At 57.1% G+C, this 18424-nt stretch overlaps 2 protein-coding genes across 30 annotated transcripts in view; one reads left to right on the plus strand and one right to left on the minus strand.

Annotated features, from left to right (window-relative positions):
* Positions 1 to 11637, plus strand: part of ABLIM2 (actin binding LIM protein family member 2) — a 96626-nt gene extending 84989 nt beyond the window's left edge. For 19 of the 28 annotated variants that reach the window (XM_081130939.1, XM_081130937.1, XM_081130943.1 and 16 more), the window contains 3 exons: positions 664 to 727; positions 2239 to 2319; positions 9844 to 11631. In XM_081130939.1, the coding sequence (XP_080987065.1) occupies positions 664 to 727; positions 2239 to 2319; positions 9844 to 9902 (204 nt within the window). In that variant the 3' untranslated portion in view covers positions 9903 to 11631. Of the gene's footprint in view, positions 1 to 663; positions 728 to 2037; positions 2046 to 2238; positions 2320 to 9843 lie in introns of all 28 variants that reach the window. The other 9 variants (XM_081130946.1, XM_081130950.1, XM_081130945.1 and 6 more) reach the window with 3 other exon arrangements.
* The window catches only part of SORCS2 (sortilin related VPS10 domain containing receptor 2), a gene marked incomplete at its 5' end in the record, with an annotated part of 364973 nt that continues 357008 nt past the window's right edge, over positions 10460 to 18424 (minus strand). For both annotated transcript variants that reach the window (XM_081130912.1, XM_081130911.1), the window contains one exon: positions 10460 to 10472. The remainder of the gene's footprint in view (positions 10473 to 18424) is intronic.

Below are 18424 nucleotides of genomic sequence, written 5' to 3' on the forward strand. Positions count from 1 at the left end.
GGCCAGGAGCCCTGACCCTGTGTGGGACCTGTACCCCGTGTGGGACCTGTACCTCGTATGGGGAGGGTAGAGAACCTGGGTGTGGCCCGGAGCTTACAGGGAGGGACCTTCCTGGGGGTTGCAGGGCTGCATTTGCAGGTGGGCAGAAGGGAGAGGGGATTCCAGACATTAATGATCTGATGCACTAAACTGGCAAAGCTGGCTGACAATGCTACGGCCGGGAGAGGGAGGCCCCTGGGACAGGTGGCGGGGCTCTCGAGTCCCTGTCCCCTCGGCGAGGTGTCACCCTCTGAGTATCGTCATCGTCACAGCCACCGTGTGGAGTGCCCACGAGGTGCTGGGCTCTGTCCCAGCGGGCTGTGCAGACACCAGCCCCTGAGCATCTGGAGACAGTGGGGTCTGGAGGGGAGCAGAGGCCCCCGGGGAACAGCCTCAGTCTGAGCCGCCCACCGGGGTCCATGCCAGCTGCAGGGCCTGGGGACCAGGAGCTGCCTGGACAGGCAGGGTCATCCCGTGAGCAAAGCCGCCGGGCGAGGGCAACAGGCCCTGGGGAGCACGGGCACCCGAGCAGCATCTCTCGGCGCAGCATCCCCGGGCCTGAGCGCCTGCCCGGTTGCCCGCCCCCGCGGCCTGCCCCCTCTGCCCTTTTTCTTTCTCTTCCAGAATGCCAATCTGGCCCCTTGTGGAGCAGACCCGGATGACAGCTGGGGCACGCGAGGTACAAGGAGCGGGGACCCCCTGGGTCTCTGGCTGGGGCAGTGGTCACTAACACGTCCCCACAAATCTCATTCTGAAACCAGCCCCCGAGGGGCAGCTGGCAGAGGCTCCAGGCCTCGTGCAGCAGGGGGAGCCTGGGGCGCTCATGTCCCGCCTCTTCCCTCGAGGGTCACTTTACCCCAGGCGTGCCCGCTCTCCCGTCAGCCCCTGCCCTGACTTGCTGGTCACTCTGGTCACTTGAGGAGAGGGATCTGTGTGGGAACAGCTGTCCTCTGTCAGGGCACAAGCCAACCCAACCCCCAGTGAAATTTTGGGGCAGTAGGGGAGGCAGTCACAGGGAAAGCCCCCCGAGTCTGAGCCCAAGGACTAAGCAGAGCCAAACTCTCCCACCTCTCTTGCCCTGTGGACTTCAACCAGGAGGGCTGCCTGCCAGGAGGTTGGCAGTGACGCTGCTCACGTGGTAGGTGCCTGACTGAGGCTCTGCCAGCTTGGCGCCAGCCCTGGGCCTGCACGTCGGGGCCCGCGCAATGCTCCCTGGCCCCGTCACCCCGACTTTGACAGGCTCGGGGGTATAGCTGGTCCTCATGGGCTGGTTTGCGCCACAGGTGGAATGTGGGGTATCAGAGCTTGCCCCCTCTAAGTGGCTCTCCACGTCCCCGGGCTCACGGCTGGCATGTCCAGAATCCCACGTGTCACGTTGAAAGATTCGGGGACTGGCCCCCTCGCCTGGGCCCCTGCCAGGGACTCTCCGGAGCCAGGCTTGTGGCCCGGGTCCCAGAGTCTCTGACTCTGGGTCTGCCTGCTCACAGAGGCTCCAGCACATGGTTTTAGTTTTTTAACAAGATGCTTCTAGTCCGCAGGGAAAACCTTCCGACACTAGTGTCCAGAGCTCAGGGATTTAAGAGAGGAACTGAAGGGTTAAGGAGGTGAGAGAGTAGGAGGCCAGGGGCTTAGACCCTAGTGAGGCTGTTAGTCGCCACGACGCGTCAAAACGTCTACCTAGAATTGCCCCTCCACGGGGTAAACCGAGGCAGGCAGCTTTCGCGGGCGGCTCCACCCACCGGGGAGACTGCCGCAGGGACACAGTGCCGCCTGGCTCCCAGTCTGGCTCCCGCCTCCTGCTCTTGGTTTCTCGCTGAGATGGGCAGAGCCCTCCTCCGCCTCTGGCTCCGGGGCAGCCGCGGGGTGGGGGGTGGAGTGGGGGCAGGGGACCAGCATGGCCCGGAAGACAGGGGAGGGGTCCCCATGGGATTGTCCCACCTTCGGAGGAGCGCCGGCGCTTTCTAACCCTCCGCCTGTGCTCTCTGCTTTCTCTTACAGAATACAAGGTAAGGGGGCCGCCGCCTCGCCAGCCTCGGACCCCTTCCTGCCGCTCCTGCCCAGGTTAAAAGTTCCTTTTGTTGAGCTTTTCCTATAAACGTGTGTCCCCGGCAGACTCGAGCATGTGCCCGCCCCGGCTTGGGCCTGGCGCTGTCACCCCGGCGCGCCTCCCGCTCGAGCCCACGGTCTCTCCCCGAACAGGTCTATCCCTACGATTCCCTCATCGTAACAAACCGAATCCGTGTGAAGCTGCCCAAGGACGTGGACCGGACGAGACTGGAGGTAAGACGGGGCCCCGGGGTAGAGGTCCTTCCGCTGAGCGACTCTCTAAGGGACCTCGTCCGCGATGCCAACACGCATTGCCCCTGAGTGTCCCCATGGGGTGGCGCAGGCGCAGCGAGGGCTGGTGTCGAGGACCCGTGCTGTCTCGGGGGCGGCCTGTGTGCCAAACGGGCGGCCGGGCAGAGGCCCGAACTGCGTGTGGTCTGGGCAGGAGGGGCTCGGAACAGGGCTTGACTTGGTCATGCCCGTCTCTGCCCCGAGCACTGACAGTGGGGAGCTGTCCCGGTTCACGACCCCCATGGTCTAGGGTGGTAAACGGGTCTGCGGAGAGCAAGTACAGTCGGCCCTCAGACAGCAGGGAATGAGGGGCGGGCACCCCCAGCGCCGTCGAAATCCGAGTGTAACTTGGACTTCCCAAAACTCGACCACAGCCAACCCTTGGTGTCTGGGGGCGCAGGTTCCGGGACTCCCAGCAGGTGCCCAAGCCCCTCAGATAAAATGCTGCAGAACGACACACAGTCAGCCCGCTGCATCCGACGGTTCCTAATCAAGGGTCGAAGATAGTTTTGGTTCGATCCACGGTTGGTTGAAACCGCAGATGGAAAACTCCAGAATATGGAGGGCTGAGTGGACACTTGGTGAGAAAGTCCTCGGATCGGCGGGCCCACACTGTTCAAACCGTGTTGTCCAAGGGCGAACTGGATTATGTTTAAAAGGCCCACGGGACGTCACACAGCATAGGAATTTGGGTAAAATTGTTGCCTGGAAGAACTAACTTCGCTGAGCCCTTACTATGAGCCAGGTGCAGAGCGGCCCCCATGCTGAATTTAATCCTCACAGTCACCCTACAAAAAAACCAATGTCCAGACAGTGGGGTTCAGCTCCTGAGCGGGTCGGGAGTGTTTCAGGGCCTTTTAGTGATGATTCCACTGAATGTGAGGGGTCTGGAGGGTCCTGAAAGCCCGTCTGGGCCCCAGGGCTGGGCATACAGTAGGTGCTGGGAGCATATGAAGCCTACTGTGTGTCCAGCCAGCGCCAGACCCTGCCGGATTGCCTGCCGGGCGGTGACTCAGGTGGTTTCCAGGAGGGGAGCAGTAGGGCCGTGGACGCGGCCACATCCAGGGCTAAGAGGAAGTGCTGAGCTGGCCCTTATAGGATGGACAGGACTGTCACCAGCTGAGAAGGGAGAGCATGGAGGGGCCTGCCAGGCCAAGGGACCCGTGAACTCTGGGCTCCCAGCCCCGTGCAGCTCCCAAATTGGGGCGCACTCCGAGAGCAGTGGGCACAGGGCAGGCCCGGGACCCAGCAGCCACCTCTCGCTTCGGGAGCCACTCTGTGGCCTCAGGCCGGGTCCCTGGCCACCCCCTCCTGGGCTTCACTGAAGACAATCCCGCTTTCTCTGCAGGGACTCACTCCTTGGCTCAGCTGAAGCCAAGTCCTTGTTCATTGTGCGGTTCTGTCCCCAGTACAAATGTCACTGCTGTAGAATGGGCTGCTCTGGCTGGGTGGCTCCAGGGTCAGGATCCGCCTGCAAGGTTCCTGTCTGTGTGCGGCTGTCCCCTCTGGGCTAGTGCTCTCTCCGCAGAAGTGGGCTCGGCAAGCTGCCCGTGGTGCCCTTGGGGCCCGGAGCCTGCTGGAACTCGTTTCTTTCCCTGGGGACTGGGGTGCACTTTAGATAACTCCCATCCCACCCCAGTCTTTTGCTACAGTACAGAATGAAAGATGCAAAAATCAAGCAGTTAATACATGTAAATATTTCCTTTTAAACAACTCGGAGGAGGGGAATGGTGTAATCACTCAGATCTCCGAGCACACGCCCAAGGGTGCGTCTCTCATGGTCTCGTCCTGGGCCTCAGCAGAGCCAGGAGGCAAACTGGAAATGTTACCACCCGGGGCCCATCCCACATTCCTCGGGGCTTGGAGCTGGGGTGCGAGCCAGGAGGGGCTCAGGAGGGACCCGTCCCAGCAGAAGAGGGCCCTTGGTGTTCGTGTTTCAGAGGAGCGAGCTTTATTTTTAATATAAAAACAATCAGTTATGTTTATAAAACTCCAGAAAAATACAAAGACGATCATAAGCATCACACAGGATCCCAGCTGGGTCCTCACTCCCGGGAGCCCCAGCAGCGGCTTCCTGCACAGATGCCCAGCGACGCCGACTTGTGTTTGGTGTTTGGGGAAGCTGACTCAGTTTATGCGGCTGGACACCTGCCTGTTTCTTTACAACTTGATGTGAGCGTTTTCCACGCCAGCTCACGTGGAGCCACCCACCCCTTTAAACAGCGTGGTGGCCCCGTGTCCGTGTTCCCCACGTGGGAGGGCCCCAAAGGCCAGGCATCGCTTCTGTTCACACCCCACTAAGCTGAGCTCTGTCAGGGGCGAGCCGTGAGCAAGGCGGGCTGGGCCAGCTGTGTGCCAGCGAGAGGAGAGGACGGTTTGGGTGGCCGGCTGGCAGTGCCTGCCACGCCTCTGGAGGGTCAGGCCCTGGGGCGAGGACTCCTCTGTCAGATGGTCAGGGCCTGCTGTCCACCCTACCGCCAAAGTGCTCGGCTGGGTCTTGCATCCACTGAGTGAGCTTGTGCCAGGCACTGGGTGGGTCCTGGGTACAGGGCAAGCACCCCAGCAGGAGCTCCACCCTCACAGACTCAGTCTGGCAGGGAGGCAGACAGCAATCAGCTGGTGACCCAAATGAGTGTGGATAATTTTATATTGAGATAAGCGCTCTAGAGGGAGGGAGACGCGCCTATAAGTGGTTAAAAATGGATAAAAGTTAACTGGTTAAAAATGGATAAAAGTTAACTGGTTAAAAATGGATAAAAGTTAACTGGGTGTAGGAAGGGTGCCTGCACGTGTGAGTATAAGCTGAGGGAAGAGAATTCCAGGGGAGTACACTGCACTGCAAAGGCCCTGGGGCAGGAGGAAGCTAGGGCTGTTAGAGGAGGAACTGGGAGGAGCCTGAGGCGGCCACATTGAGCTGGGTGACAAGGACGGGGCAGTCCTCGCAGGGCCCTGGGCCATGTGAAGCAGTTTGGTTTTGGCCTAGAAGCAATGGCTTTTAAGTGAGGGATTAAATGATTAGGTTTGTCATGTTAAACAATGCCCGGGGCTTCGTGGTGAGGCCTGGAGTGGCTGGGCGGATGCAAGGAGTCTGTTTAGGAAGGAATTAGGTCATCCGAGCAAGAAGTGATGGACAGTGTGTCAGCACTTCTGAGGCCAGAAGCGGGTGATTCAGGCGGCACTTGGGAGTCGAGGTGGCCGGCTTAGGCCATGGAAGGTGCTCTGTGGGGAGCGCTGTGGCTCCAGACTGTCCGGTTGGGTGGTGAATGTAGTGGTCACCCAGTGGGACTCAACAATGATTGACACTCTGGCCTATGAAGCTCAGCCGGGGAATTCGGGAGACTCAGGCTGGCAGAGCGAAAGGCACCATGGAGGCACCTAGTAGCTCTTAGTAGGTGCTCAGTAAATGCTGGTCGCTAGGACAATCCCCTGCCACTGTGGAGGTGTGGTCACATGGGAAGTGGGCAGATGAATCATGGGATCCCAATGGACAGAGTCAGACCCGCAGGCCGACTTCCCAGTCTAACACCCTTCCTGCGTCCCACGCTTTGTCCTGGAGGGGCTGGGTCCCAGCCCCTGCCCTAAGGGCCTTGTGCCCTGGAGCATTTTAGACCCTTCCTGCATCTGGCAGTTACCCTCTGCTGTGCCAGGAGCTTCCAGTTGGAGGGGAAGGAGCCTTGCCCGTCCCCAGGAAGACTCAAGTGTCCTCCTGTCTGAGGCCACGCCCTGCACATCTGTGCCTGGCACCTACCGAAACACATCCCCATTTTGTTTGTGTGTCAGCCTCTTGCTGTCCAGGGTGATATCCCGGTGGAAGCAGAGAGCACTTAGGGTCAGGTTGGCCTGGGTGTGAACTCAGTCTCCGTAATGTCTAGCTGTGTGACTGTGGGCAAGTCACTTAACCACTCTGAGCCTGACTCCTCACCTGTTAACGGCATGGCCCTGCCTGTGCTGCTGGGTGGTGTGAGCCTGTGTTCAGTCATTAGCCCAGGCAGGGGTAGTGTGTGTCCGGTTCGTTTATTTGGTGCATGTTGTCCCCATTTTCCCAACCTGAGAGAGAGCCACGTAGATGACAGTGGATTGGAAAAAGCTTTCCACAGGGACAGGGAGCTCTGGGATGGTCAAGTGCCACACTTGCCAAGAACTTAATGAACAGCCAGGTGGCCACGTGCGAATGGGGGCAGCACCAGCCATGAGGCTCGGCCACGGGGAGAGAATGAGCTTCCTCCGTGACACCCAATGCTGGGAGCAGGTAGGACCCTGAGGCTTTACTAGGTTTGGCTTAGTTAACAAGCACCTGTCCCACCCAAGGACGTCCCGAACGCCAGACACACCGGCGCACACGGTTTCCACACTCAGCACGGTGGCTGCAGACGGGCCTCGGAGGTGGGAGAGCTGAGGGCTTTCCAGGGCCCTCGGTTCCTGAGAGGCAGAGCTGGGACGCTGGCCAGGGTGTCGCCCGGAGCCACCGTGCTGTGCCGTCTTCCTGGATTAATGACGCTCTACGAAATGAATGTCTCACACCTCTTCTGTGCATCAGCCTCCCCGCGCACACGTGCAGACATTCTGTTCCTTAGGTGGGAACCTTTCAGCCAGGGTCCTGCAGAATCAGCACCGGCAGGAGGTGGGCAGGTGAGCGGTGGACCGACAGAAAGACAGAGACATAGAGACAGACATAGACCTGTATTAAGAAATGCATGTAAGGGGTTGGCTCGTGGAACTGTGGGCTGGCAAGTCTGAAATCAGCACAGGCCGGCGGGGAGACCAGGCAGGAGTTCACTCGGAGGCAGGATTTCTTCTCCGGAAGCTCGGTGTTGGCCCTTACGGCCCCCAGCGGATTGAATGAGGGCCCCGCACCCGCCTCTCCACCACACTGTGGAGGGCCACCGTTTTTATTAAAGGTTTCTTACTGGTTTTTAGAGAGAGGAAGGGAGAGGAATAGAGAGATAGAAGCATCGATGAGAGAGAAACATCATCAATTGGCTGCCTCCTGAACTCCCCCTGCTGGGGGTCAAGCCCGAAACCCAGGCATGTGCCCTGACCAGGGATTGAACTGGGGACCTTTTGGTGCAGGGATGCTCAACCCACTGAGCCCACCAACCAGGGCTGGAGGGTCATCTTTGCTTAGAGGCAGCTGGTTGTAGGTGTGAGCCACGCCCACAGAAGACCTTCACGGCAGCCCCCGGACTAGGTCTGCCAGGCAGCTGGTGCCAAGGCCCGGCCAGGCTCACACAGCGTGTGGCCACTCGGACAGGAAAGGGTGCCCTGGGAAAGGCGCTTCCTGTCTGCTGGGGGCCCGGTGGCCATGTCCCTGTGAGTCACTTGCGGGTCCTCCTTGATTCAGCCGCGCAAACCTTTCGGCCGCTGACTGCAGGGAGGGGAGCGACTCTGCACAGTGGGTCCTGTGCTTTCCTGAGTGGCCTTGGACCCTGAGACTGAGTGTACCCTGGAGTTAGCTCAAGGAGTAAGGGCTCCTGTCTGTGGAATGTGCCTGAGAAAGAAGGCCCTGCAGCTACCGAAGAACCTGCTTTGTTTAAACTCACGGGACTGGTCTGATGAGAACCTGATAGACTGGTGATGGCACAGGGCCCTGGCTGAGCTGGTGTCTGAGAGAGGGGTCTGCACCAGCATCAGGGCTCTAGGGCAGCAGTGATTCGGCACTGAGGGACATGGCATGGCTCTAGGACCTGATTGGCTAGAGCAATCCAGGAGGGCCCCCTGGAGGAGGGGATGTTTGAACTGAGAGCTGTAGGAAGAGGAAGAGCCACTGTGTGGAGTCGGGGAAAGGGCATTGCGGGCCCTGGGGTGGCAGAGAGCCTGGCGTGTTCCGGAAGCCACAGATGGCAAAGGCCTGGCACGGTGCCATGCGTCCCCTGTGGTTGATGTACTCTTGCAGGGGGCCAGAGGTGAGTTGTTACTGTGTCAAGTCTTCTAGGTCCCAAAGTTAAGTCAGGGATTCATTTCTCCAGGTCGCAGGGTATCTCCTCTGCAAAACCTTCCTGGGTCTTCCCTGGTCCCTCAACCCTCAGGTGGCCTTACCTGCTTTCTGACCCACCTCCCCATCAGGTGGGAGGTCTCTGTGGGGCAGGGGCGGCCTGGTCTGGTTGACGTCTGTGTCCCCAAACCTGGCACAACAGGTGAATGAAGAGAGAGCGGAACGTGCGTGAGGCACAGCCCCTCACCTCCCCCCTGCGGTCATCCTCCAAGCCACTCCCGTGCCAGGAGCACCCATGCTGGTCCCTGGGCACAGTGTGCTGTGGTCCCATCCTGCCCGGTGCTCGATGCTGAGGGGACCATGGCATGGCACAGTTCAGGGGCTGCTGGAGCTGCTCCCACTCTTACATTTTAGGAATTTTTTTTATGCTGGTGTTAACCCAGCCATCACAGAAAAACAGATCATCGAAACTTAGGCTGGAATCAATTCTATTTAAAGCAAAGGCACAAAGACTCAAAACTCACCCCTCTCCCCTCCTTTGCGTTTTCCACCGTCTCTGCTGTGGAGGTGACTGCACCTGTCGCGTCTGTGTGGCGGAATGTTCTGTAACGGTGTCCCGTGGGGCACCCTGTCCCAACCCTGCACTCAGTGACCTCATGTTGGCCGCGTGAAACTGGCCGTGGTGCGGAGAGGGCCTGAGGGCTCTGGGAGCCTGGGGGAGGGGTGATCAGGGAGGCTTCCTGGAGGAGCTGGCATCGCCCAGCCTGAGGAGTGAGTGGGAGATGCCTGTGGGTGAGGAGGGGCTCGCCCTCCAAGCGGAGGGAGAACAGGTCCGGCACCGACCTGCTCCTTCCCACCTCATAGACCTCGCACCTGAGCTCAGGTCCCTCAGTGCAGCTGCACAGGGTGGAGCCAGGACCCGCATCCTGGGCTGTGTGGTCCTGGGTCGGAGGTCTTTGTAGGACACCGCCCTGGAGGGTCGCCTGTAGGCAAAGTCTATGGTCCCTGCCCGGGAAGGCCGGCGCTCCCCAGGAGTGGGCTGTCCCAGAAGGAGGCTGGCCAGCCCCTCTGCGGAGGCACCGCGCCCTGGGCTTCCTTCCTGTGGCTCGGGAAGGAGCTGGGCTGTGCCTGCCTGGCCTCCCCTCGCCTCGGTGGACACCTGGGGGTGAGAGGGTAAGGCTGCCCTCCTCCTGGGGAGCCTTCGGGGACCAGGGGTCAGGGGAGTTGGCCCAGGGGTCATCTGTGCACGGCCCTGTCCCACTTGCTATGGCAAGCTCATGGCAGGGCAGAAAGAGCCCTGGGTCGGGGAGGGCGATGACACTGCCTCATGATCTTGAGCGAGTTTTTTGTTTTTTTTAAATATGTTTTTATTGAGTTTAGAGAAAGAGAGGAATGGAGAGGGAGAGAGAGAGAGAAACATCGATGGGAGAGAATCATTGATTGGCTGCTCCTCACAACGGTCCTGCCTCTGGTTGCCCAGCAGCTATCCCAAAGTTGCTAACTGCTCCCCTCCGATTTTCCCTTTTTATTTGAAGAGACACTTGTCGCCGGAGGAGTTCCAGGAAGTGTTTGGGATGAGCATGGAAGAGTTTGACCGCCTGGCCCTGTGGAAGAGGAACGACCTCAAGAAGAAAGCCCTGCTGTTCTGATGGCCACCGGGCACCTGGCCACACAAGCCAGGGGCAGAGCCGCTGGCAGAGCCCCTGGCGGAGCCGCGGGCACCCGGCGGGAACCACGCACACCCCTCCTGTTGCACTGGCTCTGGCTTCTCTGTGTCCACAGGGCGGGTGTGGCGCCTGGGGAAGGCCTGGGGGTGGGGGGGCTGGAGCAGGTCCCACAGCAAGTGCACCTGAAACGCTCCTGCCCATAGTTTAGGGCCCAGACACCTCGCTTTGCACCGCCCCTTCCCCCGCTGTGCTTGGCATCACGGAGATGCTGCAGCCTGGCTGTCCCAGGAGAGGGAGGGACTTTAGACAACCACAGCCCGCCTTCCTAGGCCCTTGGGACACAGAGGTGACCGGGGCTGGGGATCTGAGGCTTGTCAATGACAGGCACTGACACAATCATTGGTGGGGGGCACAGGGCTCCCAGTGTCCGCTGGCCCCGCCCACCTGCCCCACCTGGGAGGCACAGCCTTGCACATGGAGGGTGCTGGCTCACGGCCCTGCAGCCCGGGTGTCCAGGGCTGTGCCAAGCGTGGGGTGCACGAGTTTTGATGAGTCTCTTTTTAGGGACAAAGCTCAACCTGACAGGGTGCCTCCCTCCAGGGCCCTCTGTGCACTGTGTTGTGCTTCCACACCATCCCCTAGATGCCTAAATGATATCTTTAAAGCAACACAAAGTTTTATTTTATTAAAGAGTATAGCCTACTTAAACACGAGGCGACGTATATGCAGAGTTTAGTTTTCCAGTCCCACTGAGGGGGCGCCTCCAGCCTTAGTCTCCCCCGCTCACAGCTGTGCGGTCTCGGTTCTCCGTGTGTTCCCAGGACATGGGACCCGTCTGTTTCCTTTTTGTCTTTTTTTCTGTGCACCTGTCACACGGGTACCCTGAAAGGCAGTCCCCCCCTCCCCCAGTGAATGCCGTTTGTGAGTCTGCGTGAAGTCTGGATCCACGGTTATCTCCTCGCTGTTATTTTCCAAGCCTCGGACAGGAAAAACCTCCCCGCCAGCCGGAGCACAGGAATCAAGGATCTCCATGTACCCAGCCTAGCACCCCATGTGGCTTTTGGTGACGTGGCCAGCGGTGTCCTACCTCCCCACGGTAGAACACAAAGGTGTGGCCCCAGGAGCGATACCTTGTGGGTAGTGCTGAGACAGACACCGACACTTGGGGACAGAAGCCGGGACACCTGTCTGATCTGTCCAGTCAGCAGAGTGCCTTGTGGCGGAGGCCCGCTGGTCCCCAGCTGAAAGGTGCCTGCTGTCACTAGGTGTGGTGCTTGTCACTAGGTGTGGATTAGGGATGGTGCCTGTCACGGTGTTTGTGAAGTGTGTCAAGAGGCCTATGAGAACCAGAAAGGTGTCACCCACGTTTGTTTCCAGTGTTTGCAGCCGAGTCCCTGTGCGTCCTGGCCGTCCCTGCTGTGAGTCAGGGTTTCTCAGCTTCCTCCAGCCCCAGCACACGCTGTCCTGTCCTGTCGCACACCCGGCTTCTCGCCAGCCTGGTTTGGCCAGGGAAAGGGAATTTTAGCACCTAATCCGCTTCCTTCCACTTAGCAACCTGAGCCCGAGCAACTGGGAACCCCCACTTCCTCACTAGTGCAATGTCCTGTGGGACCCAGGGGAGCCCGGACAAATAAAGGACAATGTATTCTAACTTGTGAACATAAGAAGCCGCTTCTTAGACACGCGCGTCAATTCCAATGGGCTGGGCCCCTCTGTTGACGGTGGGGTGCTTGGGGAGCGGGTCTGCCCTAGGAGCTGGCACGGGGCCTGTGTGTAGAGTGGGCAATGCCGTTTGGGGTAGGACCCCGTGTCAGCTTCAGCAGGCCACAGGTTTGGGACCCCTGCTTTCCCCAGAGCACATCTCTGCCAGGTTCTGTGTGCTGATGGTAGAGAGACTGTGGGAGCTGGCACCTCCCTGGTCAGGCTGGGGAGACCGAGCAGCTACCAATGACAAGACCAGCCGCCACCCTGTGGAGATGGCTCGAAGGAGGCCTCAGATGTACCCCAGAGCTCAGGGGAGGCTGTCTGAGAAGGTGTTGCCCAAATGAAGTCTTGACCAATGAAGTATTCCTGGAGACCGATGAAGGGAAGGGTATTCCAGGCCCAGGGAACAGCAGGAGCAGACACACTGAGGCTAGAGACAGCCTCGCGGGTTCTGGACACTTCCGTAGCTGCTCTGGCTGGAGCATGTGGCTGAGGAAGGGAAGAGAAAGCAGACCCACCAATGGGTCTGGGATTAAATGTTCCATAATCTCTGTCTTTGTTCAGAGTATTATAGACCGGGGGCCTTAAACAACAAACATTTCTCATGGTCTGGAGGCTGGAAGTCCAAGATCGAGGCGCCGGCAGGATCAGGTTCTGGTGAGGGCTCAGTTCCTGGCTTGCAGGTGGCCACCTCCTCTCCTTGTCTGTCCATCTCATAGGGACAGTAATCCCATCATGAGGGCCCACCCTCAGGGCCTATTCACCTCCTGAGGGCCCAGCTCCAAATCCATCACACTGGGGGTTAAGGCTTCAACATATTAATTTTTATTTATTTATATATCTTATTGGCTTTGTTAATTTTTAAAAAAAAATATATCTTTATTGATTTCAGAGAGAGGAAAGGAGAGAGAGAGAGAGATAGAAACATCAATGATGAGAGAGTCATTGATCGAGCCCACAACCCGTGCATGTGCCCTGACCGGGAATCGAACCCCGATCGCCTGGATCCTAGATCGACGCTCAACCACTGAGCCACGCCCGGCCGGGCGAACATATTAATTTTGAGGTCACATAGACATTACGTCCATAGCGATTTCTCGCCTTATTCCAATGACTTTAATGACTCTCGTGAATTTTGGGGTTTTCCACCCAAAAGCCACATGTACACATCTTAGTAAATGGCACCACTGTATCCCCGGTTACACGGGTCAGAAACTGGCCTACTTTGGTCAGCCCCAAGGTCAGCCCAGCACAAACCCTGGTTCCCACCCTGAAGCATCTCTCTCAGCATTTTCTCGTCTCAGCAGACACCTTGGTGGAATCACCCAGATCAGAAAATATTCCAGGAGTGGGAGGTGGCACTGTTACCAGTGACCGACCCTGGGATACAGGTATACACCTGGCCTGTGCCAGGCAAACCAGGGCATAGGGTCACCCTGACCATGCTCCAGGCCACCCTCGCCTCTCCCTGGACGAACACTACGGCTTCCCATCCGACCTCTCTGTTCCCACTCTCACCTCCTCACAGGTCACCCCACCCGACAGCCAGGGTGACACTTTGAAAACGTCAATAGGATCATGCCCTGCCGCCGTCCACGGCCTCCCCTTGCCACCCCCACCCCACGGGGTCCTGGTGTCTGTCCCACGTGTCATGGCCACGCTGCTTTCCTCTTCACACCTGCCCTGTGCCACCACGTTGTTTCTCTGTCCATTGACGCTTCCTCCCCCGAATGGCACACCCAGGCTGACAGTCCTACGCCAGTGCTCTGCAACCTGGGAGCGCCATTGGGATAGTTGGTGATGGGACAGGAGCCCATGTGGGCACCGTGCTCGCCTCAAAGCTTCTCAGGGCTCAGCCCAAGAGCTTTCCGTGATGGTGGAAATTCTATGCCCACGATGTCCATACGGTGGCCACCAGCACTCGAAATGGAGCTGTGTGACTAGGGAAATAAGTTTTACATATTATTTTATTTTTTATTAATTTACTTTTGTCAATCCTCACCCAAGAATATTTTCCCGCTGATTCTTAGAGAAAAAGGAAGGGCGGGGTGGACAGGAGAGGAGGGCAGAGAGAGACAGAAACATCGATGTGAGCGAGACATCGATTGGCTGCCTCCCACACGCACCCTGACCTGGGCCAGGGATCAAACCTGCAACCCAGGCAGGTGTCCTTGGCTGGGAATCAAACCTGCGACCCTTTGGTGCCCGGACAGACCCTTTGGTGGTAGGACACACTGGCCAGTGTTAGTTTTACATTTTAATTACAGTTAAGTTTCAGGAGCCAGTGTGACTAATGGCTGCAGTGTGGCTCTGTGTTAGAAACGTCCACTGCCCTGAGCTGGGAGACTGCTGCCCATAGGAGGCCCTGGGAGCTGTCACCCTGTCCTGCCAGGAGTGTGCACTCATGCACCATATTCCCGGTCGGTTTAGAGCACACTTGCCGAGCACCCATCTGCGCCCGGCACCGCCCAGGGCGCTGGAGATGTGCAGGGCACAGTCCCTGCTCCGGAGCTCGGGTCTGCCACCAAGCCTCAGCTGCCCCGGGTTCTACGACCTTTGCACGGCCACAGCTGGCTCAGCGGTGCTCGCCAGCCCGTGGCACCCACCTTCCCAATCGTCCCCAGCCTGCAGGGTGTCAGGGGTTGGGGGCAGTGTCAGGGCCTGCAGGCCTCCTTCCTGGACCCCCTTCCCCAGGGGGCTGTGCCTTCCAAGCTACTTAAACCTCACTCCAGAGCTTCAGAGGTCCCTCAGCAGAGGGCGAGGGCGGGACAGATCGGCAAGTGGGGCGTTTGCGAGGGCGCTGAGCAGAGTGGAAGCGCGACACGGCGGGGCAGCCGGGAAGCGGTTCCTTTCCTGTCCGCCACGCGCACGGAGGAGCTGGAGGCGGTGCCTGGAAGCGGCCGTGGGTTTTGCAGGCGATGGAGTGACAGGTTTTTTTCCTTTCAACACTGTAAGACTATTGTCTCATTGCCTTTCGATTTTCATTTTCTTTTGGCAAGAATTCACCTGTAATTCTTATTGTTATTTCCCAGAAGATGATGTTTGTTTCCTATGACTGCTTTTTAAAAAAAAAAACATTTGTTTTCAGCAGCGGTGGTAGGCAGCCTCTGAGGTGCCCCTAGTGACCCCTGCTTCCTGGCCCCACCCTGCTGCGGCCCCCTGGCGGGGTCCCTGCCCTGGAGGATGGGCTGGACATACTGCCTTGGTCTAACAGAAGACAGGGCCAGTGACGGGATGTCACTTACAGTATTGGGTACGGAAAACTCTGGCTCCCCTCCTGGTGCTCATCACTCCCTTGCTCTGTTGTGAGTTGCCCTACATGGGGTTGGGGGCCAACAGCCAGTGAGGAGCTGTGGCTTGCAGGCAGCCACACAAGGGAGTTTGGAAAGTGACTGTCCCAGGCAAGCCTTCGGAGAATTGCACACCCCCCACGCACCTTTTCATTTATTTATTTATATTGATTTTTAGAGAGAGAGGAAGAGAGGGAGAGAGAAAGAGAAACACTGATGTGAGAGTATAACATTGATTGGCTGCCTCCTGCGTGCCCCCCCCCCCCATACACACACCAGGGATTGAGCCCCCAAACCAGGCACCCTGACAGGGAATCCAACCAGCAACCTTTTGGTGCAGGGCACAACGTCCAACCAACTAAGCCACACCTGCCGGGGCCCACAGATGGTTTGATTGCAGCCTTGAGAGACCTTGAGCCAGAGGCAACCAGTTAAGCTGTGAGATAATAAATGTCAGTTGTTTTAAGCAGCTAGGTTTGGGATCATTTGTTCCGTAGCAACGGGTGACAACTTCAGGAGACCAGTGGGCTCTCATTGCATTGGTGAGCTGACGTCACATCCCAAACCAGTCCCGATTTCCCACGGGTGCCCCGTCGCCCTGGACGATCTCTGTTCCCTCTGGGCCCCAGATCCGGGAAGACTGCATGAAAAGTCCCATGGAAAGGCAGCTTACCTGGGCCTGTAAACGGCTTGTAATTCATTTTTTTCCTCAAGAGAAACGTTGCTGGCAGAGTCTGGGAAGAGGTCTCGGGTCACCAAGCCACTAACGTCCTCTTCACAGTGTCAGAGGCCAGGAATTGCCACAAAGAGTACTGGCCCAACTCTTAGATCAATAAGCCCTGATTTATTTTCCCATCGAATGAACACTCTCATCAGAAAGGCAGTGGTGGCCAAGAGGGAGTGGACTTATTTTCTGAGGTTACAAGAAGTCTCCAAATTTCAGTTCCCAAGAGGGGAAAATGTTATAATCTGAGCTGTGACACCATGCCTGGGCTGGTTGCCGGGGGAGGAGGAGGGGAGTGTCTTGTCAGTGGGTGAAGCCCAAATAGGATGACCACTGAAAAGGAAAGTGTATCAGGCAGGGTTTATTAATTCACAGATATTTGTCAAATGCCTCTATATTTCACTTAGGAATTCTGTAAGCCACAGGAAAATGGAGTAACAGTGGCTTAAACAAATAAAGGATTTTTTTCTACAGAATAGAGAATCTGTAGGTAGTTGATTGGGGGGTCTCAATTCAGAGGCCCAAGGGGTGCAAGAGTCAGAATCTCTCTGATTACAACTTTGCTCGTGGTTGTGAGACGGCTGCCACAGCTCCGGACATCACATGTGTGTTCCAGGTAGTAATCCCTGCTGCTGAGAAAAAGCTGCATCAGCTGCATCTATTCCCTTTCCCAGAGAGCAAAATCTTCCCTAGAAACCGGGGGTGTGCTGATCAGCCTTCAATTACTGGCCTCCTGGGGGATGGGAGAAAGGAGGAAAGTCCTGATTTGTAGCAGCTGCCAATTTCTGTGGTATAAATTCTTCTATCACATCTGATTTCAAGCTACCAACATGACGCTGTTGGCTGCGTATGTGGGAAGAGACACCAGTAGCACCCCATCATATAGCATTTCTATCACACAGTGATAGTAGACGCAGAATTCTTCAAAGCACAGAACAGTGTAAACTAGTGAAATAATTAGGAAGTAATTTTGAATATTATCTTTGTTTTTAATGTAATTGCTCATTGTAAGTTTATATAACTTAATTGTTCAGTAATGATTGACTGTGTTTAACAACTGACTTGTAAAATTCCTGAACAATAAACACTCGGCTCTTGTGGTCTGGTCCAAACTGGCTCCAGGACACCACGGCCAGAAACCTTTTCAGCCAACTTCCCCTCGGTCTCACAGGCCAGGACAATGTCACGTGACCGCCTCGGGCTCTAAGGGAAGCTGGGAAGCCAGAAACTATTTGGGTCTCTATAGTGGAGCAGGGCCAGGGAAAGCAGGCTGGAAGGAGAGTGGGCCAGCCGTCGACCAATGGTGCTGGGCGTTTGGAAGACAGAGATGAGCAAGACAGACTCCATTTCTGTTCTCATGGGGCTCTCATGCCAGGGGCAAGAGAGAGATTTTAAACAGAGAAGGTATGATGGTGACAAATGCCAGAAAAAAGTCCAGGGTGCTATGAATGTGTAATTGGGAGGGGACCTGGGTTGTTGTATTTATTTTTTATTGTTTCATGACAAACCACCACAAAGGTAGCCGCTGAAAACAATGCCCACATTTCCCAGCTCAGTTTCTGAGGGTCAGAGTTGGGCACATTTTAGCTGTGTCCTCTGCTCGGGGCACACCCGCTTTCACCTAACATTTCGGCAGCCTGCATCCTCACCTGGAGCCTTGACTAGTGTCCAGTCTACCTCCAGGCTCATTCAGGTTGATGCTGGAATTCATTGCCATGGGCCTGCATGGCCGGGGCCCAGCTTTTTTTTTTTCCCCCCTCTCTAGTGGATATTTTCCCCCCATTGATTTTAAAGAGAGTGAAAGGGAGGGAGGGGGAAAGAGGGAGGGAGAGAGAGAAACATCAATGTGAGAGAGACACATCGATTGGTTGCCTCCTGCATGCACCCTGATTGGGGCCAGGGATCAAACCTGCAACCCAGGTATGTGCCCTTGATCAGGAATCGAACTGGGGACCCTTCGGTCCTCGGGCTGACACTCTATCCACTGAGCCACACTGACTAGGGCTGGGTCCCAGCTTTTTGCTGGCTGTGGCTGTAGGCTGTCCTCTGGTCCTATGGGCCATCCCCCAGGTGGGCTCCTGGCAGGTGACTTCTTCAAAGCCTGTAAGGAGAACCTCTCTGTCCGGTCTGTTAAGATGAATTCCTATGTAATGTAACCTGACCGTAGGAGTGACACCTCGTCACCTCTGCCACCTTGTGTTGTTTAGAAGCTGTCACAAGCTCTTCCTACGCTCATGGGGGGGGGGGGGGAGGAGAATCATACATGGGTGGGACCCACTGTGGGCTCACCTTAGGGTGTGTCTGCCACAGCTGTACTCAGTGCACGGTGGCCACAAAGCCTTCCTGGGGAAAGTGGCACTTAGGGTGAGACTTGGAGGGTTGGTAGGAGTTGGCCAGATAATGAGAGAAAAGCACACCAGGCCGAGGGCAGCACCCGTAAAGGCCTGAAGCCGGGGAGTGATGTCCTCGTAGGGACACCTTCACTCCCTGAGATTCATTTTCCTGACCTCTGAGCACATCCCCAGGCCGCGCTGGGACTCTGCCTGGAGAGGGTGAGGGAGCTGTTCATGTTCCTGCAGGAGTTTGTTTGGCAAATCAGATTGGAAGCCAGGTTTCCAGCGGGGTGTGCGAGTGCATGTGTGCATGTGTGCATGCATGTGTGTGTGCATGTGTGTGCAGGGCGACGGGGATGGGGTTTGTTGCAGTCACTGTCAAAACCTTGTGCGTCCAT

The sequence above is a fragment of the Miniopterus schreibersii genome (genome assembly GCF_964146895.1).
Source record: "Miniopterus schreibersii genome assembly, chromosome: 1".
Classification (NCBI taxonomy): domain Eukaryota; kingdom Metazoa; phylum Chordata; class Mammalia; order Chiroptera; family Miniopteridae; genus Miniopterus; species Miniopterus schreibersii.